This window comes from Topomyia yanbarensis, chromosome 2 (genome assembly GCF_030247195.1).
Source record: "Topomyia yanbarensis strain Yona2022 chromosome 2, ASM3024719v1, whole genome shotgun sequence".
Lineage (NCBI taxonomy): Eukaryota > Metazoa > Arthropoda > Insecta > Diptera > Culicidae > Topomyia > Topomyia yanbarensis.
In genome coordinates, this window is record NC_080671.1 from 468380719 (window position 1) to 468404228 (window position 23510).

General features: G+C 35.0%; 1 protein-coding gene across 1 annotated transcript; it reads right to left on the bottom strand.

Annotated features, from left to right (window-relative positions):
• Positions 1-1058: 1058 nt before the first annotated feature.
• Positions 1059-19634, bottom strand: LOC131686173 (serine palmitoyltransferase 2). Its single transcript, XM_058970385.1, has 7 exons — positions 19337-19634; positions 18910-19113; positions 18679-18833; positions 18468-18613; positions 2024-2568; positions 1703-1965; positions 1059-1637 (listed from the first exon to the last, which is right to left on the bottom strand). The coding sequence occupies exons 1-7, from the start codon at positions 19445-19447 to the stop codon at positions 1421-1423; spliced, it is 1641 nt and encodes a 546-aa protein (XP_058826368.1). The 5' UTR covers positions 19448-19634; the 3' UTR covers positions 1059-1420.
• Between the last annotated feature and the right edge of the window lie 3876 nt (positions 19635-23510).

Here is a 23510-nt window from a genome sequence, read left to right on the forward strand (position 1 = left end):
CAGGATATTGGACAAAATGGCGTTCTGTAAAATTGTTGTTAGATGTCCGGTACAATAGGACGAAATATGCTTTCGATGAATCGACCAAATATTTCTGCAGACGTTCTAGAATCTTTTGTTATTTTAAATAGCGTTTACTTTATCCCCGATATCCCTTCAAAACAACCATTTTTTTTTGAAAACAAGGTCTAATCGATTTTTTAAGAAATCAACGTCATTTCCCTAACTATTTTTTTGTAAATCCTTTCATTTAAGATCAAATTATTAAAATAAGAAATACCTGTTAAAATATCAGATTATTTGATGCATCGGTTGTGGAGATATCATGCGCACGCAACGCTACCGTAAAGAGATGTTTCGGGGAAATAGTCGGCAAATGTGTCTATTTTTGCATGAAAACATAAACATTATTTATCAGTGACTTCAATTAGGTTTGGAAAAATAATGAGAAAATATCTGCGTTTTACCGAGTTCAAAAATATATTGTCCGTTGATCTGCGAACCAGTTGAAAAAGAATAATTTGCAATTACTACCCACTCCAAGTGTTTACCGGTCCAGATACTACCTGCAGAATTTCTTTTGGTGGACGTAATTCTTTTGGAATCAAATAAGAAATCCCGGGGAAAAATCCCGGAATAGAAGCTCTAGTGACGATATATCAAATAAAAAAAATAAATTTGAGGGTTTTGTCTAACTCTTCACTACGTTCGTTGAAATTTCTACGAATAAACTAGCGAAACATAGTCATTTTCTCTGACGTACCATAATGAATCAATTACAAAAAATGCAGAATGCGATAAGAACAATTACAATCATATCGTGGTTATTTGACTGCAACCGGTGTTTCTAGCAGATTCAGTGACAAACCCTCGTTTCTCGTCTTAGAATGTGCCTTATAGATATGCACTATACTATAAAGAGAATATTGTGTGGATAAGAAAAATATATCTTGCTGTATGAATACTCTATAGTTTTCAAACAATAAGTATGCAGTATTGTACACCATATAAGCATATTAGGGAAGGTTTCGGAATGCAGAATTCGACCACAACAAACGTCTTATTAAGCGGAAAGCATTTTAATAATGTTTCAGAGTTTCAACTTTGTTTTACAATAAATCCTTTTCGATTGTAACGTAGAAATAACTTTTCAACAAAATCGTACCTCAATACTAAACAAACTTCATAAATAATAATACACAAAGAAAGCATCCTATCGAATAAATGCGACAACAAAGTCGACCTGTGTCTATTTGTCTGCGTGTGTTTGTTTCTGTGCTTGAGTGCATTTTGTCCGATTGCTACTATTTTTAATAAGGCATACTTTTGCTCTATCCTATTTAATAAGTGTAGGGATGCGTGGTATTGTTTTCGGTTACCCTTTTTTTTGTTTGAATGCATGCACTATTTTTTTACTGAACTAGTACTCTATCGGGCTAGGATCCCGTGGTTTGCGCGAATATTTGAGTCCGAGCGTTCCACTGATCTCATCGATTACGGACAGTGCGTAATCCAGCTGCTCTTTGGTGTGCGAAGCGGACAGGCAAAACCGAATGCGACCCTCCATTATGGGCGTGGCAGGGAATCCGACCCCGACGACGGCAATGTTTCGTGCAGTCAGTGTTCGAACCACTGCCCTGTTGGATAGAGATTTAGATTTGAGTACATTCACAGCTGAATAAATTTGACTCAATTAACTTACCCAATTTTAGAAAACAGGTACACCAACATCGGCACAACCGGGGAGTCCTCATGACCGTAGGTGATGACACCGATCTGAGCGAGACGCTTTCTGAAATATCTGGTATTCCTCGCAAGCTGATTAATACGATTTCTACCCTCGTTGCTGCCGTCCAAACCCATGATTATTTTCATGGAGGTGAGAATCTGCTGCGCCACCGGCGGAGACATCGAACTGGCGTAGCAGTGGGCGTGGCTGTTTACCCGTAGAAAGTTGATCAGTTTCTGAATTTTTGAGAAGAATTAACTTTTTAAAAAGGGTTATTATATAAACCATTGTTACCTTATTCCCCGCGATGTAACCTCCCGCAGATCCGAAACTTTTGGTGAAAGTTCCCATCAAAATATCGACATCGTTCGGATCGACACCGTATAAATCAAGAACACCACGTCCCGTTGGCCCCGTGGCCCCAATACTGTGTGCCTCATCCAGATAGATGTAGGCTTTGTACTTTTTCTTCAGTGCCACGATTTCCGGCAATTTGACGATCGATCCCTCCATACTGAAAACTCCCTCGACGATGATCAGAATCTTCTTCCAGGGTTCGCCCGTTTTCGGTTGTCCCTGGGCAATCGAATTCGCCAGGACCCGCTCCAAATCCGGCATACTGTTATGGTTGAACACTTTTATGACGGCCCCGGACAACCGCAGACCTAGAATAATTGAGGCATGGTTTTTCTCATCGCTGACCACCAGGCAGCCGGGCGAGATCAGAGTCGGAATGTTGAGCGAGTTGGTGGCGAATCCCATGCCGAACACGATGGCATCTTCGACGCCGAGAAACTTGGCCGTCAGCTGTTCCAGTTCTATGTGCAGCGGGTTGGTACCTGGAAGGAAGTTTTATTGTTTGAATATATTTACGTTCTGTGTTATGAAGTTTAGGGAAGAAAATTTGCAAAATTCTGGATAGTTCTTAGACCGGCACAACAATTGACTTTGCTGAGGAACACCGCTCAATCGAATTAGCAGTGTTCCAAAAAATGTCAACATTTTATCCAGTCTAATAGTCCTACTATATTGCGAAATTTATTTCACAATTCTCCTTATGATGTATACATACTAAATTCTGGTGTGAAGCTTAATTTATTATAATTTCCAAACGACTTTCGTTTTACATGAAATCCGATGATGGAATTGATGAATCTAAGCAGTATTGATAATATGTATGACTTCGGTAGAATCCACTGTAGAAATTTCTTGTATACATATGTATTGAAACTTCATACTGAAATTAAATAGAACAATTCACCGCATTTAATAATGCTTGCATTAAAAGAGCAAACATTTTCGGGTGTAAAAACAATAAGAGATATAAAGATAAAACAAATTTTTCATTGATGCCTGTGTTAATTTATGACTTTACAAACGTGACTCAACTCCCTGTCAGACGGCTTAACGGCAGTTGACCGGAACTTTGGTCATAGCGGCCGAAACGAAAGTGTGGGGGAGGTGATATCACCAAATTTCGACAGCAATCCGAAACAGTTTGATGGTGGAATGCTTCAACTGTGAACAATTAGTTTTATTTATTAATTTTATCATTTTGTGTGATTTATTCATTTGTCACCTACAATTTATTGGTGTATCTGCGTAGACCGTATTTTTGGGTCTAATCACACCGTTAAGTTCACGCAATTTTCTAGCTATAAGAATAACCGCATGTAAGTTAACCTCACCTTTTTGTTATAAGCTAAGATTACTTACTTTTAATGTAAATTCGTATAATTGTTAGATGTAAGCAATAGTTTTAAGCGCAAAATTCACTTCAGTTTAGGTTTAGATAAAGAAAACGTGTGTATACAGGGTGTTTGGTTCATGGTTAAGAACTTCTCGAGGGATGATTGACTGTCATATTTGGAGAAAAAAATCGTTCTACACATACCATGAAATCTCAACCGTTACTAAGTTATTGAACTTTTTGTGTTAAAAACTTAGTTGTCTTAAAATACCTCTAACTAAAAAAATATACTTTGTATTTTAAATCTTTTAGATCCATTGGATAGGTGAGAAAATTTTCCACTGAATAATGTCCTCAAATGTTTCAGCTAATGAGGTTAAGTAATCTTTTTACAATAATTTATTCAAAATTTAACAATTTTGATCGATTTTTCGTTCACTTCGCGAAAATTTTAATAGTTAACATCACTATTTTAATAATTCAAATTATTAGTCTTGAAAAGTTGTAAAATTTGTTCTTTGACATGATACACTTATCTTGTCTTGTTTTCATGTGTTTGGGTTATTGAACTTGGATATTTTTATTTCATATTCACTAATACTAGCTCTTATTGAAAAAGTATGGCACTTATTGTACCTTTCCTTTTATTTTTTTTCGAAAGCCAGGAAAATTTTGCAGAGAAAAATGTATCAATACCTTTCAGTTAAGTGAATTTAGTATTCTTTTAAAAATTAATTATTTTAAAGTTAGTGTTATTATTAGCATTTTCGTTATTTCTTAAAATAGTAAATAATAAACTTTATTTTTATCATGGAATTAATGCATCTCAGCAAGTTCTACAATTCTTCCTTTGACTCCGTTCAATTATCTCTTTTAGTTTCGAAGCAAAATCATTTTTATCTTCTCGTTTCATATGCGAAAACAACGATTTCGAACCCACTGCATTTGTGATAAGGCCATGCTGTGTTAACTATTAAATTGCAGCGAAATGAAAAGCGATAGGGATAAAGTGTCAAATGACAAGTTATAGATAATATTAAGGGGCACCAAATGAACAATAATGACGATAAATTTAGTTAAATAATAATTAGAATCATTACAAAAATCACCAAGAACGCAAATTTTGAGTTATTTTACTAGTACAGAGTCATGTAGTACACTTAACTAAAAGATATCTGTACATACATCAAAAGGAAATTTTCTCAGCTTTCCAATGAAGCTCTGATAATAGTGATATAAAGCATATTTTTTAGTTTAGAGTCTTTTAAGAACGCGCAAGTCAATTCCAAGAAAAGTTTAGAAGTCAAATTACAAGGAAACGAGAAGAGATAGGAATATTATGTTCAAGAACAAATTATGAATCATCCTCAAACCCAACTTTTGGATAATATATATTGCTATAATCATAATTCATTATTTTGAGAAAATTAACAAAAACCTCATCAAAAACACTAACTTTAAACTGCTTTACAACTAAAAGGTAATTTAAATTATTATCTGAAAGATATGAGGACATTATTCAATAGAAAATTTTCTCACCTTCCTAATGGCACTAAAAGATTTAAAATACGAGGTATACTTTTTGAGTTGGAGGTGTTTTAAGATAAACAAGTTTTTTACACAAAAAGTTCAATAACTCTGTAACGGTTGAAATTTGATGGTATGTGTAGAACGATTTTTTGCTCTAAATATGACAGTCTATCACCCCTCGAGAGATTTTTACTCATGAACCAAACACCCTGTATAATTATAATTAACCTTCCACAGAAATTTTTTTTGCCGGCACTCCATTCACGTTGCTTTAATTTTTATATCTATCTGTCGCGATCGTCACCTATCCTTCCCTGTCATCTATCTTGACTGACTGTTTATGACTTATCAATTTGTCGCGTTGCTTCGCGTTCGTAGCGGCACTGCAACAAGGGGAATCGTCATCACAGAAAGATATTGGAATATTCTTCAACTATCTGGTTGCATTTTTGATCAGTTCTTTTACGGTATTCGCCAAGAAATTGATCGAATAAATTCTCCGTTTCAAGTTCACCCAGACATTTTCAATTGGGCGCAGTTGGAAGAGTCGGAATTTTTTGGAGCGATTGGTATCTTCAAACACCCCATCTGCTCCAGTGCCCGCTTCGCCTAATGTGGCGAGGCCAGATCCGATCAGAAAACTACATCGTTCTTCGGGAGGTGTTTCTTAATGATGGCCGCAAATTCTTGTGTATATCTTCCCGTTGACCACAAGTTGCGAAGAAATGACGGCCTGGCTTGACATGCAAGCCACAAGAAGACCTTCTTTAGAAACTTCGTGTGGGAGATATATTTTACGTCGCTTCTCCTCTATTTCATGGGGGATGTGAAATAGCTGATCCCTGCCCATCATTGCTGTCGAGCGTCAGGTACGTCTCGTCGTCCTGATCCACAACCTCACTGTGCTTCGTATGGAAGACTTCCTAGACGAGCATCTCCAGTCGCTACTTTTGGGTAGCACCTTGCGCTTCTGACACGGCCAGCCTCGACTTCCACTTCCTCACGGAAATGTTCATGTTAGCCAAATACTTTTGACCATTTGGCCGGTTGCATCGACTGTCTGGGCGGTCCCTGGTCCAAGACGTGGAAAGTTAAACTTATAAACACACTTTATAAAAAAATGAAGACATTGAAAACTACTTTCGGTTGGTGAAAATGCCAGTTATTGTTCTTATTCATATATATATTTTTCCGTGGTCTCTATCTGCATTGAGTAGAGATGACTTTACCATCGGAACTAGAGATGGGCGGGTACGGGTATTTTTACCCGATACCCGACCCGAACCCGTACCCGTAGGAATCGAGGCGGGTTCGGGTTTTGCTATCACCGGGTACGGGTCGGGTCGGGTACATTAAAAAATATTTATTACGGGTACGAGTCGGGTCGGGTTTTTTTTCGAAAAATTGCGCACTTACCCGTTTTTGAATGACCTTTTCCGCCAAAATCAAAACTGATTACTTCCCGATCAGAAGAAAATAACACAATTATAACTCATGTTGATATTTTGTTACGAAAAAATTCCTATCAAATTTTGTTATAAAGTAGAAACCGTTAGGTGTTAAAATAACCAAAATTCTAACAAAAAATTCTCTACGAATATCACATTTATAACAAACGTTGATAGCAACATAACACGATCGTAACAACTTGAGATAGCAGAATTAAACCCAACATAGGGTATTGCTTATTGTATAATATCAACGATTTTAGCGTGCACGTCTAAAAATAGAATACAAGAAAAAAAAGAATACATTAGGGCGCTTTTGGCTTGGGAGCAAAAAGCTTCATGCAGTAAAAGCTTTTATAGCATTGCCAAATATGATTGCATACTTGCTGGCTGATTTTTATAGTGAATATATGACACGCAGATTATTATTTGTCGATATCGCCGCTTTGAACCTGGGTATTCCGAGTTTGATGGAAAAGTTTCCTGTATGAACCAACGACGTTGTTTTCGACTGATGTTTAATGTTAGCATAATATTCCACGCATCCGTCAAGGGCAAAACGATTATAGATGTATAAGACGTTTCCAGAACGCACACATTGAACTTTGCCCAAGCCTAAGTGCTGCTTGTTTTCCTGGTGTCATACGATTTGTTTTTATTCAGTTTTACTCACTAATACTGCTGCCTATATGATGATCAGTGATGTACCGATGGGAAAAATTCCATCTTTCCAAGTTTTTATTTTTGGGTTTTAACCGGGTTTTTTCCCAAATCAATTTAACCCGGACGAAATATGGGTTTTTTCGTTTTATCGAATTATGATGTTCATTTAATGTTTTTTAACCTTTCGGCAGTCGTGCTAGTGCACTGAGTACACGCTGCTCTGAAAATATAGCGAAATCGTCTTAGGACACCAGCGGCTGCTCGTTCAGTGGGCCATTTGCGCGTCTTCCGGAGGGTTAAAGAAACTTGAATTTACATTTGAGAGACCGAAAATAAAAGTCGCAAGGATAAAAAATACTTTGTAGAACCCACTCCAGATATCTTAGCATGTAAAAATTTAATATAAACATCAAGCGTAAAAATCGGATAGAGATCCTTGAGCATGAGAATCGCTTGGAATATTCTCACCCGAAAAAGGCGGCAAGGATGAACACCCAACAAACATTTCGTGGTTTTTTAAACGTTTTAACAGTTGCTTTATTCAGCTCTAGCTGAACATTGGAGGTATACGTGTAATCATATATCGTTTATTCCACCCTTAAACATACGGGATTTGGAGAATTCATTCAGCTAGTCTGATTAAGACACATTAAAGAACAATTCTTCAGCATGTATACAGCTTGAAGAAAGCCACAGTTCAGCTTCATCAATAAACCTTTTCCTTACCGCTATTCAGCTGAGAAAATTATCATAGAAAAATTATTAAAAAAATACATTTATTTCAAGTTACACATGCCATCAATCTCTTTGGAAGCCATGCATCCAGTATAATTCGCTCACGGGAAATTCCGTACAACGTTACATTCAAGATTAAAAGTTGTATAAAGAAAAGTCCTTTGTAAGAACCGGATGTATATTTTACGGTTTTTATTCTGTAGGACATAATCGAAAGGCTCCTGTCCGATTTTTAAACTTGAAGTTTAAATCCAATTTTCACATTCTAATATATTTATAACGGGTTTCACGAAGCATTTTCTGTTCCTGCGACTTTAATTTCGGTCCATTCCATATTTCAACTTGTTTCATATAATACTGGGAACAATAGTCATTGTTACTCTAACTAGTCAAAATTAGATTAATCATGTGATGCCCAAACTACTTTTATTCTACTTGTTACTCATTTTAGGGGTTGCTATACTTTTAGCGAAATGAGGTAGGTATTCACACAAAATTTAGAAAATTCCTATTTAGTTCGGTGAAAAGTAAAAATGAGTAATATGCAGAAAGCGAGAGGCCTTGACATTCGTCGTTAGTATGAACCGTAATCAGAACTCTCTCAAATCGAATCCGAATTCTTTCGGCATCAACTACATCAGCAACAGTAGAAAAAATGTTTAGTACGTTTAGGTGGATTCACAGTAAGAAACGCAATCGACTTATCCCAAAACGTGTTGAAAAGTTTTATCACTTATTTGATCACAATATTTGTTAAGAAATGTTGGAGCACCGCTATATCAATGATTTAATCGAGGAAAACCATTCAGAATCCATATACATGCAAAACTTTATTACAATAATGCTCATAAATAAAATAAAAATGTTTGGATAACAATACATTAATGTTCAATTACTAAAATATCACAAAATTGCAAAAAACCCAATCTTCCCGCGGAAAAACCTTGGGTTTTCCCCCAAAATTATGAAAACCCGATTTGGTACATCACTGATGATGATAGACTGAATAGCTTTATAATATGTTTTCAGATTAGGAAAGAGGGGCTATTTTTAGATTCTAAATAGTGCGCTTTGGCGCTTCTCTTGTACGTTAACGTGTTTTACATGGTTATTAGAAATAATGTCCATGCGACATGGTAACATTGAGCGGATATTTTACGTACATTACTTTACGGAGAATACGATAAATCTTATTTAGGATTCCGCATAGATTCAAAGCAACAAATGAGTTTTGAGGTTTCAAAATAAGTCTCTTTTGGGGATAAATATCAAACTCATCTTACGGGGAATGAAAAGATATAATACTCAAGTAAACTTAAACACTTTTTATGCGGAGGATTAAATAAAAAAGTCACGATAGTTTAGAAATTTAAAAAACGCGCAATCTAGAAACCCGCAAACTGGATAAGTTTGGAGTGTTCAAAAAAACCCGTCATCTTTCAATTCAACTGCAACCAAGTAAGTCAATCAAACACATCACTGACACGTTCTCCGACCACTTGCATCTAAAACTATCTATATTCAATTCGCGGAATTTTGAAAATCCATGTGGAAAACGCAAATCAAAAATCAAAACCTTCGAAAATTCGCTTTAAAAAGTTGAATTACGACGCATAAAAAGAGACTTCAGTGTATAAGCAAATAGACTGTCATTTGTGTAACCGTTAGTGTTCAAAGATAATTGTGAAAGAATATATAACTTACTGTAACATCATCGTTGTATGCGTACATAAATATCATATTATTAATTCAATGATAGCACCAGAAGATATAATCTTGATATAAGTTTTCTTGCATTCCTGATCGGTATATCATAAAGATAACACAGAGAGTAATAAATATCAACATGAGATATAAATTTGATAGCTTTCTGTTATGATGTTCTGATCGGGTTATCCTCGTAGAAAATATTAAAACAAGTACAATTTTCCATTTTGGCATACATCCGTCATATAGGGAAGCGTGTATGGGGCCGTACACTAATTACGTAAGGTTTTTTTTAGAGCTTTTCAACCTTCTTTGACAATCGCATGTTAGAACATTTTCCAGATACCTTGCGGGTTTGAATCGACCGTTTGAAACGAACAAAGTCGGTCTAACAACACGAAGGGTATCAACACTTCTTAACTTGTAAGGCATATTGTGACTCCAGTTCCCGACAGAACAATGTACAACCAAGAGCCAAAAAATTACTCATATTGTTTGATATACAAGGATTATATGGTACAAATGAAAATAGTTCCCTTTTCTTATTAAAAAGAATATTTTCCTTATGGATTTAATTTTTTAAACTTGTTTTATGATATTACGTAAGAAAGGACAAACCCTCCCACAGTGGCACGACTTAGAACAAAAGGTGGACTAAAGTCCAAACTTTTCCGTATCGGTTCATATAGGACGTTTTTGTGTAATTTTGGTACGCTGAATTCGTTTTCGATATTAAAACATTTCAAAAATGAACATTTACTATTCATTAGGGTGTCTCAAAAATATTTTTTTTCTAAATCGTTCTTAAAATTTGTGTATATTAATTTTCGTGTGCTAAATCGTTTTTGATATTAACATTTGCAAAAAAAATCATTATACATTAGGGTGGCTCAAAAATAATTATTTTGTTGTGAAGGTTCAAAATTTTTTTAAAAACATTTTTGTGCGCTGAATTCCTATGTTGGTTATAGACAATAGAAATTAACATTACTAATTATTAGAGTGGCTCAAAAGTAAATGATTTGTCTTTTATAAAGATTTCTTTCAATTGTAATTTTGGAATTTATTTTCTGTATTGAAACGAATCGATTGATATCTCATTATGGGGCTTTAGAAATGACTATATTATTTTTATGGATCAAATAAGATGTGATCGACTAATTTTGGAACGTTTAATTCATTAGTGGGTTACTTGGTATGAAAACTACACTTTTTTCATTTTCAAAACAAACATTTTGAGCGTCTTAGTGGAATATTGATTTACATTCACTAATCAACAAGATGGTTAACGATTTTGTTTTCGCAGGTGTGTTTTAAGTTGCTTAGATTGCTTATTTCATACCTTAAATTAAAATAAATCCAAAATATTTTTTTCGCGTATGTGGCTCCTTTAAAAATGGTCTTATTTTATTTGGATAATATCGCATACCCTTAAGCTATATCAGTGCTATGCAAACTCGGAAAAAATAGTCTCACCAAATGACTAGAATTCAACTGTGTTCACTCAATTTGACAGTTATTGCGTAAGTTAGTAAAAATAGTTCATGAAACATTTTATGACACATTTCAGTTGGTTGAAAATATTTACTGAATTTCAAACATTCTTAATTCCTTTCCCACTTAAAAACCATACTTCCCACTCGGCTTCTTACTCTTGATCACTAGTAAAACCCTTGTAGATCATGCTCTAAATTCTATTTGAAAGTTGTGCATAAATTAGTGTCATTATTCTAGTCATAAAGTGAATATTCAAATTAAATATCAGTAATAACCATGCGTCTCCATTCACAGTTTTTTCAAATTTTGAGTACTTATCGCAAGTTTTCGCAAAACTAGCATAGGCTCATTTTAAAGAGAAAATGAAAAGCTTTCGAATGAGCATAGTGTGATCGCGGCCATTCACGGGCGTCGTTGTTGTTATCGCTTTAGAAGTTCGAATTCAATAAAAATTCATGACAAACGGTTATCTAAACACTAACTAAACCAACTAGTGACTTATTTTTGGCGATTTTACGATGTAATTTTATCACACGGATAATTTTGGTGAAGTAATGCAATTCATAAAATCAACCGTTTCTTTGAAAAACGAGAATAACCGTATGTAGTTCCTATGGTCAAATAATGCAAAAAACACTTGAGTTATGCCCTTCAAAAAGCTGTCAAAAATTCATTTTGCATTCAAATCACCTAAAATCTCGCGAAAATGTCTCTGATGGCTCAGCTGATACGAAAAAAATACTAGTGAGAATATCGCATAACCTTCATATATGGACTTAAGTCCGGGCTCGTCCCACTGTGCCTCCCTCCCCCTCAGATAAGAATTTGTAAGATATTTTGAAACTACCCCCCCCCCCTATGCCCTTACGTAATTAGTGTGTGGCCCCTATCGAGTGAAATGATGAACTTCCTTCGAAAATCCATAGATATTGAGCTGGAATTTTATCATTTGGAAAATTTCGCTTGAAAAATTTTGCTGTGCTATATAAACAGGGCAACATTTATCGCTTTTTTGAAGTTTCTCCAGAATTTTTTTTAAAAATATTGATGTTGTAAATTTCGACCATTCAAAAAGAAAAACAAGTGCATGGGAAAGATATGTAGTGAATGTCTTCTGTTCAAGGAAAATAGTCTAAATTAACCACCAAACACCAAAAATTGTAGATTTTTTATGGCTTTATTGACAAAAATGTTTGGCGTTACTACATAATTTATTGATAAGTTTAATTGAGAAGCAATGTTCACATGTATATGCGTACGCATTCCAATTAATCCAAAATATGCTGAAAAATTGTACCTTTCTTAATTGTATGATCACTCACTAAATTACAAAATAATCGTGAGGGACAGGAGTTGAACGTGTTTAGAATAAAATTGATGTTTGTTTAGATGATTTGTGGAAGGATTGATCTCATCGAAAATTAACTAAAACAAGTTTCATATAAGCTCAAATAAACCCCGATTTTACGGTAAAATAGTTTCGTAAAAAATGTTCTCACATCACGGATGTTATAAGACACTAAGTAAACATATGATCTTTGTGATTTTCACCCAATCACACTTTCGGTCGAAAATAAGTTTTTCCTTTTGAGTGTTTTCGTATGTGTTGAATTGAATATTCTCAGAAAGCCATGCACAACGTCACGAAAAGCCGTCAAAAAGCTTTTGCTTCAGCATCGTTAAAAACGATGTTGAAAAAACATTTTTCAATTCGTCTATTGGCTCGACGCACAAGCTCAACCTTCTGGTATTCACGTGAATGGCTCCCAAAAAAAGCAGCCGCTGATGCTCAAACGTGATTTTGCTGGAGCTTTTAAGGGTGTTGTACTAGATATAATGACGCGAGTTTTAGAAGGTTAACAAAGTCGAGGATGTTATCAATATATTTGTAAAAAAGATACTGAAATAGAAATCAATCTCAACTCGTGTTCATCGAATCCTGCGCACGCAATTTACCAGTTGTGACAAAATTATAAAAGCTTATGTTTATGTGGCTAAAAATTGGGTTTTTAACTAATTTTGGGTCGCTGAATCCATTTCTGCTATCAGTTTTGAAATTCCAAGATTCTTTTCTTCGACTACTTTTACGTAAACCCATTTGAAGAGGCGTTGGTTGTTAAAGGGTTAATATACACGTTAATAATAGTAGCCAATTACATCGGATAGCAGAAATGGTTGACAAAACTAGTAAAAATCACTAATTTTTCAGTATTATAATGTTGTTTAGGCAACCAATTTGTAAGAAGATTTATGAACTACTGGGCGTCTCCACAAGGGTATTTTCAAAAACATAGGTATAACAACTTCGGCGCAAAATGAGGCATATATATCTTGCAACTACACTAAATTTTGAGTCAGATTGATGATAAGTGACTCATGGGAGACCATCTCAAAAACTGGAAGACGAATAAATATAAATTACTGATAACAAACAAACATAAATCATTTCATTTATAGTTAAGCATATTTATTCTTCTTTCCAAAGAACTCAAAACTACTCCAATCGGCCCTATAGTTCTTGGGATATCGCTATTAGAAGTTTGAAGGTACGGACAATTCTAATGAATTGAATTGAACAGAAATCCTCGACATCACCTGCTTCAACGACATATCAAAAATTCAGTTCCCATCCGATTTTGGTAAAATTTTGAGATACTTTTATTCAAACTGAGAGAAAAATAAAATAAATATTTGCAAAAGAATTACAAGACATTGATTTTTGGGGTTTTGTCACCCGCCGTGTCACTGTGTGGCGGGACGTTTTCAGCATTCCTGATAATACCTGAGGTTCGTTTGATCTGACTCTTCGAATACCTTTGTCGACCAAAACATGTCATCATTCCATCATTGAATGTGAAATGATCTCGAGAATTATTGGCTGAAATATTTTATATAAAGGCTAATCTTATACTATGTTCACACTACAGAGTTTAAACACGTTATAATAACACTAGTTTACAAAATAAAAATAAAAATCTGAACTTTAATATTCGAACACCATTTCTGATGTAAAATTTTGTGCTGAATCCGAAAATGAGGCCCAAAAAATTTGCAGTAGAACAGTTTTCGAGTTACAGTAAAAAATGAATTTCACCTTTAAAATTAAAAGTGCGTTCAGTAAAATCCAAATACCTTCAGTTGTAGTGCATCGATATGAAATATTATAATGTTGAATTAAAGGTAATTGAATGCAATTTTGATCGTAAGAACATTTTGTTTTAGTTCGACTTCTGGTTCTGGCGTTTTTTACGAATCTATTGAACCTTTTCTTGATTTTTCGTCATTTGGCGTTTGGTCAATATTTTGGGCAAGATAATGCAATCCTAAAAATATATTTTTATGGGAAATTAAAGCCTATGAATAACCAATGAAAATAAGCGCTTACTAGTTTAAATCAGATGGAAATTGTGAAAATTATTCAATTTTTGTAGAATGAAGATTTTTGAGTTTCTCTGGGTCAACTTATTGAACCGTCTCTATTTCAATTTTTTCTAGGCTTTGTTTCATAATATATGAGGGACACTCTACCAGAATTCTGGTAAACAAGTAAGTGGAAGAATATTGAATGATTTTAATGTGGGGTAATATTCGAACTCGTTTATCCAAATGATTCAAGACTTCTGATAACAATAATTTTAGGCTCAATGAAATTGTAAGTCATCGAATGATTGGTATGCAATACTGCGTGTAATATTTCCATTTATTTTTCTTATGATACAAAACTCGTTATAAACTAAATCCTCACGCGTAATAAAATTCGTTTTTTGGAACGCTAGCTACTCAACTGGGTTTTGTACAATTTTAATACAAACTATACGAATCCGTAGAAATATGTGATACTACATACGTCAAGTATTGATTTGTAGAACTTTTAATTTGTTATCCTTTACAGAAAATCTAGCAGTTCAAGCTTTGAAGTTATGTAGGACATCGAATAAGACTTATTTTAGTTTTAAAATCTCAAAATCTGAACTTCAGAATGATTTGAAGAACGTAGAATATTTTGTAATTGCACTTAGATGTTTCACGCAATATATTGTAGTATATTGAAATTTTGTGAACCAGTACAGTAAAATCAGTACATCGTAGAAGCCAATGTCAATCCCATATAATTTCAAATTATAAACTTCAAGACGTTTTAATAACGTAAAATAAATTGTTAGTAGAACAAAACGTGGCGAAATAGGTGGATAAGTCATCATTCGTGAAGCTAGTGTCCGAATTTAACATTTTGCGCCGTCATAAGCTTCTGATGTATGTATTCAGGCATTGTGGAGCGTGCAGTTTACAACGTTTCTTGAACATATGCGATTCTGTATGACACATTTGCACATTATGCGTATCTTTAATGCCAAATTTTTGATGACATTACTCCACTGAGCCTGAACTTATTGTTTAAAGAAGTCTTGAATCATTTGGATAAACGAGTTCGAATATTACCCGACATTAAATTTTCTCAAAATTCTTCCACTTATTTGCTTAACAGAATTCTGACAGAGAGTCCCTCATATATTATGAAACAAAGCCTAGAAAAAAAAATTGGAACCGAGACGGTTCAATAAGTTGACCCAGAGGAACTCAAAAATCTCCATTCTACAAAAATTGAATAACTGTCACAATTTCCATCCGATTTAAACAAATAAGTGCTTATTTTCATTGGTTATTAGTAGGCTTTAGTTTCCCATAAAATATATTTTTTTAGGATTGCATTATCTTGCCCAAAATATTGATCAAGCGCTCATTTTTCTTTAAAAAATGACGAAAAATCAAGAAAAAGTTCAATAGATTCGTAAATAACGCCAGAACCAGTAGTCGCACTAAAACAAAATGTTCTAACGATCGAAAGTGCATTCAATTACCTTTAATTCCACATAATAATGATTCATGTCGATTCTACAACCGGAGATATTTGGATTTTACTGAAGGTATTTTTAATTTTAAAGGTGAAATTCGTTTTTTTACTGTAACTCGAAAACTGTTCTACTGTGAATTTTTTGGACTTCATTTTCGGATTCAGCACACGATTTTACATTGAAAATTACCACCAGCTTATTTAGTTCAGAAATGCTGTAAACTAGTGTAATAATTCTAACGGTTGAAGCAAAAACCAATCGATTTTTTTAAGCTGACTCATGAGGAGATCCTCTGATAAACTGGAAAATCAAAAAAATTTCTTTCGAAAATGGCGCGGAAAAGTTAAAATCCGCAGGTTATCTAGAACAAAGCTGGCAATATGAAGCATTATCTGAACTCCAACGTTTTGTTCATTAGTAATATAGTTAAATGTTTGACGCTACTACAATTTTTAACAATCTATTTAAATGCTTCAGGAGTTATATAAGCTAGATTGATTGCTGATGGAATGTTGAATTCCATGACTTTATTTCGTTTCGTGACTATAACAGTTCTCATTCTTTACGATTTAGCACAAAATCAGACAGAAGCTTGCTGCTGCTTTTTTGGGAAATACGCTACAATACGTAGTAGTTTAGGATCTTTACTAAAAAGTCCGCATATCTTAAGTAATTCAGATGGGCTTGAACAAGTGTCTCATGAATTTAAGAATTAAGAATCAGGTTTTCACTGAAGTTACTAATATAACGCCAAAACCATCCTTATAGGTTTCATTCACCAAAATTAGTTTTCTTGGCTTATTCCATCACGTTTACAATTTTTTCTCCATGTACTGTTATTAAAACAAATATACCAGAAATATATAGCTTTTTGATAGTGTAAGTACCACTATATAAGTGTTTAGAAGATAAATCAACATTACATTCATCGAAGTGAGTTGACGATGAACGATGAAATTAACGCCAAAATCAACATCGTTAAATTTAACGGAAAAATTATCGGTTCAACGATATCACGTTGAAACGATAACTTTGAATTCATCGCATTAACAATCCTGAATTTCACTGATGGTAGTATGGTTCTACGAATAAAATGTTACTTTTTTGATCTCGGTAAAATTAAAACCATTTCAACTGTTGTTTAAAGGAGTCTCATCAGTGGCTCATAAAAAAGAGGTCAGTCCAGCGCTAGCTTAGTATTAGTGTCGGATTCTGATGAGAAGAAGTCGAAATGAAAATTTCATAACTAATTTAATTGGATCAGCAGTTTGCAGTATAGCAGAATAGTAAGACAGATACTATATTAGCTTTTTATGCACTGTGTAAAACATTTTTTGTGGTGGGCTTAAAAATTTTACATGAATTAGTTTACATGAAACAGTTTAAAACACTCAAAATAATCATATGCGCGTGTCCAATCTGTTTCTTTTTGAGATTCAAATTGTTTGTTTCTGTTTTATCCCACCATACTGAAATTATACATAACAAGAAGACAAAAAAATCAATTATTTCTGCTTATCAAAAAGTACTTGTTGATATCGATTGATTTTACTTCATTTTTAGCAAAAGAGCTATGTTATTTGGTTATTATGTTATGTGTTATTTCTGGTATTTTCCATTGCAGCTACCGTTGAACATACGTAGCTAATCTTTTATTAACCCTTATATGAGTAGCATAACGAATAAAAATTATTTAAAGAAATTTAGATAACAGACCTTCTATTCAACCACCTCGACACCTATGTTTTGCAGAATTAATTGCTAAAGACACAAAGTTGTGTCTGCAACCGTTGTCAATTTAGACCAATTGTGTTAAACAAAGTCTGTTTATATTTTCTTAATGTGTATTGTTACATTAACCTAGTGCACTGAGTGCACGCTGCTCTGAAAATCTAGCGAAATCGTCTTAGGACACCAGCGGCTGCTCCTTCAGTAGGCCATAGGCGCGGCTTCCGGAGGGTGAAGAAAGTTAAGGACTATCGATGAATGTTATAAAAATAGAATTTTATTCTTCGTTCAATGATCCAGTTCAATAACAATGCAAAATAAACCGCATTTGGCATTCCAATAAAATGAGCAAGTAGATGAACCGATTATGTAAACAAAAGCCCCGGTTGTAAATGTAGTTGATAAGGTATACGTCATATAAAAGTTATCAATTAAGCATTACTCGGACGAAATTGCTTATCGCTGAGTACGGGTAATTAGTCACCCTAATCTCAAGGTTAAATCTTCTGCCAATTTACCACAAAGCTCTCGAACTTAAAATGCTTAGAAAAATTTCGTTTTTTTTTTAATTTCTTTCACACGATTAAAATTTAATTAACTAATAATATTACTCCACTAACGTCACTGTCACTGCAGACCGAAACAAATATTCCTACCATAGTCATATTCATAAAAATTCATGTGAAAATTAAAAGAAATAATTTATCCCTCCGTGAACTAAAATTGGTTAAATTGCGTCATGTTTAGCTGTATGTCAACGACAAAAGCCATTTTTTACACCAGAAAATTACATGCTCCAAACAACTTTTTTGTTATTATTGAGCACGCTTGCGTGTAGATTATCAAAACACATTCTCAACAGAAAAAAAAACATCGATATACTTTACCGATTTCCCGCCGCGAACTGCACGCTGCCAATCCGTAAGTTTTTATGGATGCTTCTGCCTCATCCGCGCACGGTCCTTCATTCTGGGCAAACCCCAAATAGTTGTACGAACCCAAATTCAGACATCTGGTTTCAGTGCCTGTGAACCTAAAATGGTTTGAGATTGTAATGAACGAAAACGCCAAACTTTTTGCTCAGTAGATGATACCCACTCGAAAGACCACCCATAATCTTTGGTCACTCTATCCTTCAGAGTCACCTCCGCGCCCGGTACACTGCATATGGGCCTGTTCCAGCAATCCTTCACCCGCCTGTACACGTACCTCAGGTAGAACTTCTCAAAAGCATCGTACAGTGGTACGTAGCCCTGTAAACAAACAACACCAGCATAAATATGGGAAAGAGTCAGCTCCATTTGAACCATTTGGCAAGTCGGTACTCACATCTCGATGCTTTTCGGTGGCCACCTTCGGGGTGAAGAAGAACTGATTTATGTAACCAAGTATCATGAGCAGATAAAAACCCAGGTAGGTGAAACAGGCAGTGTGAAGTGGCACCTGCTCGTACGATGATTTGCTTTTGGACTCTCTACCCCAGTCGTCATTTCTGGCAGTCCCTTCAAAATGCTGATGTTTGCTAAAACCATTCTGAACACGCGCGACGAAGCATTGAAGAAGACACGAAAAGAGAAGCCATTTAGTTAACTAATATGGAAGAAGATATTAATTATGCGAAGGGTGTGTATGTGTAGATACTGATGGAATCACATTTTCTGGCTTCTCCGTCTGCAAAGCATATCAGTGGTATGAGGTGATACAGCTATCAGCTCATGACTCACTTGCCGAATTATTGCAAATATTCGCTACCTACCGGGATCGTCCCGTTCGTTTGCTGATGTTCCGCAAACCGGGACCGTACGGCGGTGTGCCCGTTGGCTGTCCCATTGTGAAAGGCGTGGCCGTTTTCCTTCGATTTTGACATTACACTTGAGTAGAAACAGTGCTCGCTGCCGTGTTTCGGTTTTGCCCGCAGGAAAGCAAACTTTCCAAATTCACTGCACCACTTTTCACTGCCACACCACTCGCGCACCACTGATCTACAAAATCGATATATGTTAATGAAAAGTCAAAAAAGAGCGACACCCGCCAACCGTGCGCCGGCAGCGACGCGTATCGGTCGTTACGTGTACTAACCGAGTCTGACAGTTGTGTGACATGTGCCGTTTGCGGCGCGCTATAGGTATATACACAAACTGTATATAACACATAGATTCGAGGGTTTGTGTGAATACAGCAATGGGGAAAAATGTGAGCCACTTATACTACGATGATGGTCAGAATTAGTGCTGTTTGACAAAGGTAGGATTTTTAATTCACAAACATTCACTTAAAAATTGTATCACTATAGATTTCAAATATACCATAGACGCGGTCTAAAAATTATGATAAATGATAGGACGTTAAATTTTTGAACTTTTGGCACCTGCATTTCGATTAGGTTATCTGTCCACATTATTGGCGTATTTCTTGTTGATTCTGGTGCACCTGTGTTATTAGTAATTGATCTTTTAAACAAATTGCAATAATAAAATCAATTTTTTTCATTGATAGTTTTTGTAAAATCTAGAAGAATCGATGCATCGGGTAAAAGCAAAGCACAAAATCTGCAAACTAATTATTCGTATAATCCAACATGTTCACCTAAAACCTTCGTTTTTGTAAGATGCGGAATTAAAGAAATATTTCTTGGCTAATTTTTGGGTTTTATTTTTTCATGGCGGAAAATGGAAATAGTCATCGAAGAAATAGTCAATTTCACGCCAAATTGGATTGCCATACAAGTGTGTACAATGTTTAAAAGTGTGATAAAAGTGCACATAAAGTCGCCTGGAATGTCCAGGTGTATTTTTAAATATAATAAATGAAGACTTTTTTTCATTGAGTGCAATCTGCAAAAGAGAACCTCTCTTTGTTTACTTTCTCTTCCGCGAATTACTCGGTCACTTTTCTGATTTCCCGTCGGAAGTCGGTTGGGGATAAAATTAAATAGCCATTTACGGGGACGCAATACCTTTCATTTGAGGCCAAATTTAGTCGAATCGGTCTAGCCATCTCCGAGAAACCGATGTGACTGTTATTCTGAATTTAGATACTTCCGCCGGGGCTTCCGGAACCGATGATGGTGGCCAATGTGGCCAAATAGACTTTGAATGGATGTTAGTGACCTAATACTACAAATCGAAGCAGATGTGGTCATATTTTGGAAAAATTTTCACCTTTATACATTCATTGCAGAATTTATTAAAATCGACATTTTCTGCGTGTTCGTACTCATGACCCTGTAATTCCGGAACCGGAAGTCGGATCCATTAGAAATTCAATAGCAGCCTATGGGAACGTTGCACCTTTCATTTGAGACTAAGTTTGTCAAAATCGGTTCAGCCATCTCTGAGAAAAATGAGTGACATTTTTGGTCACATACACACACACATACGCACATACACACACATACATACATACACACATACATACACACACAGACATTTGCCGAACTCGACGAACTGAATCGAATGGTATATGTCACTCGGCTCTCCGGGCCTCCGTTAAAAAGTCGGTTTTCAGAGCAATTGCAATACCTTTCTATTGAGAAAGGCAAAACGTGCTCTCATGAACTTACAAGGGATACAAATTATAAAACGATTTGTTTTTGCTCTATTACGTATACATTTAAAAGGATGTGTGTGTAAACTTAACTGGAGTTAAAAATGGAAAAAATAACGGAAGATATAATTATAGTACCCCATAGTGCGCGACAATACCTTTTTAAGTAGAATGCTTCAAACGTTTCAATATGAAGGTCCCTTTTCAAAAATTTCTGCTGAGATATTTATCCAGTTTTCAAATGCGAATAACTTCCGTTGTACTGGTCGATATCGCTATATTTTTGCACTATTTGATTGGAAATATGTGCACGTGTATTGTATTTGATTCCGAATAATGTACGTCTATTATAGATAACGAAAATAATGTATTTTGTAAAGGTTTTCTGCGCTGATTGGTCCGTACAATTCAACCAAGTAGCGAGCGTGGCTAGGATTGCCTCTTTGTTATCCAATGAACTTCGCCAGGTATAAAAACAGCAAATCAGAGAAAATTCGTCAGTTTGCTATCTGATCTCGTAGTAGCTGTTACGTTTTGTGTCAGCTCAAACTCTTCGGTTGGAATATGTGCATTGACTGCCGCCAGGCATCATTTCATCCAACGATGCACAGGCATGCCAGTTTCATGCATATAATGATCAGCACACATCACAAAAAAGCAGAACGCTCTTCATTCGGAGTTCAATAAACGGATTGCAAGGGCGCGCGTCCGAAGAGGTGGTTGGGTGCAAGAGACCCCACTCTCTTGCTTTTTAAATTATGCTGGACGGGCTCAGATAAATTTATCATTTGGTTAATTTTCTTTTGGTAAGCGAAAGTGCGATTGACGTTGACGATTTGATTACACTAGTTTACAAGAAAAATGAAGCTTCAAGAAAAAGTATTCTATAGACTAATTTTGGGTCGCTGAACACGAAAACAATATTTATTTTTTTGTTCAAAGAAGCGATTTTGTGATTTTCTCAAAAAACTCGTTTTTGAGCACTTTTTGTAGTTTTTAGTCAATATTTCGTGTCAAAATCATGCAATTAATTTAGTCGATATGCAGGTTGAAAGGTTCCGAGATGCCCTTTCCAAAAACATATAATATGTGTCGATCATATGTAAATTTTTTAGTGCTGCAAGCGACCAAAGTTTAAAAAAGTGCATTTTTGACCATTTTTAAAAGTTACTCATTTTTAAATGATTTTTTACCGAAAAACATTTTTTTTTCTCGGACCTTTTAGAATCTAAGATGACAAATAATATGTTTACGTTAATTTTAAGCCTAATATCACTAACATCGGATGGAAAATGTTGATGCTATGGCACATTGAGCGAAATAGAAATTTTATGATTTTAGCGGACCTGGCCTGGTGCGGCGGTTTAGAGGGTGTAGCACTGGTCTCATAAGCCAGTCGTCAAATATTCGAGTCCCTATCGGTAAGGAGTCTCAGTGGAATCGTGGCACTAGCCACGTTATTTTCTGTGAACTGAGAATCTGCTGTGAAGTCTGTTGAAGCAGAAGACTAAAATTCCTTTAATTCGTAAAATATGTACTCACAACAGACAAAACAAAACTTTTCCAACGATATTTCCACATTTTAAAAAGAGCACTTAGTTGTACAATGAAATATCCAAAACCATTCAAATGTCGCAGGATGGATGGATGCAAGCTCGAGAAGACAGTATCAAACACAAACAATAACTATCAAGTATAGAAGATTATTTCAGCTGAAAGAATGAATGTGCGAAAAATAAAAAGTTACAATTTTCACTCAGTGCTTCATACCACCATACCTTCATATCTACATTTTTCATCTGACTTTTGTGACCATTGGATTAAAATTTATGCAAAAAGATTATTTATCTAATTAGATTTTTTCAGAATAATAATAATAAATAATAAATCAAGGACAGAAGAATTTTCTTCTGTCCTTGATTTATTATTAAAAATTTACTAGAAATGTGCATTTTTTTAAAGAAGGTCGAACATTAGACTTTTTTACTTTGGTCGATTGTAATCATAATAAATGTACATTTCTCGACAAACATACGATTACGGCTTAAAAGTCAACTGTCAAAATTCTCTTTGAAAGGAAATTCCAGACAAACCGTTACTCGCTAAACGCAGTTCATAGCAGTTAATGCAAGAGAAAACTTTTTTCTTTTGTTTACTATAAAGAGAATTTTGACAGTTGGCTTTTAAGCCGTAATCATATGTTTGTCGAGATTTGATCTACGCATATTATACATGTTCGGAAAGGGCACATCAATACCTTTCGAACTGTTTCGATCGGATCCTATTTGAACAAGATATTGACAAATAACTAAAATAGTGCCCAAAAACACCTTTTTCAAAGAAATCTTGAAAATGCTCCTTTCAAAAAAAAATGGACTTGGTTT

Coding starts and splice junctions, on each gene's coding strand:
- LOC131686173 (XM_058970385.1), bottom strand. CDS start 19,447: ATGTCAAAATCGAAGGAAAACGGCCACGCCTTTCACAATGGGACAGCC. Junction 19,114..19,336: donor AAACGAACGGGACGATCCCG/GTAGGTAGCGAA, acceptor GCGCGTGTTCAG/AATGGTTTTAGCAAACATCA. Junction 18,614..18,678: donor GATTATGGGTGGTCTTTCGA/GTGGGTATCATC, acceptor AAACCATTTTAG/GTTCACAGGCACTGAAACCA.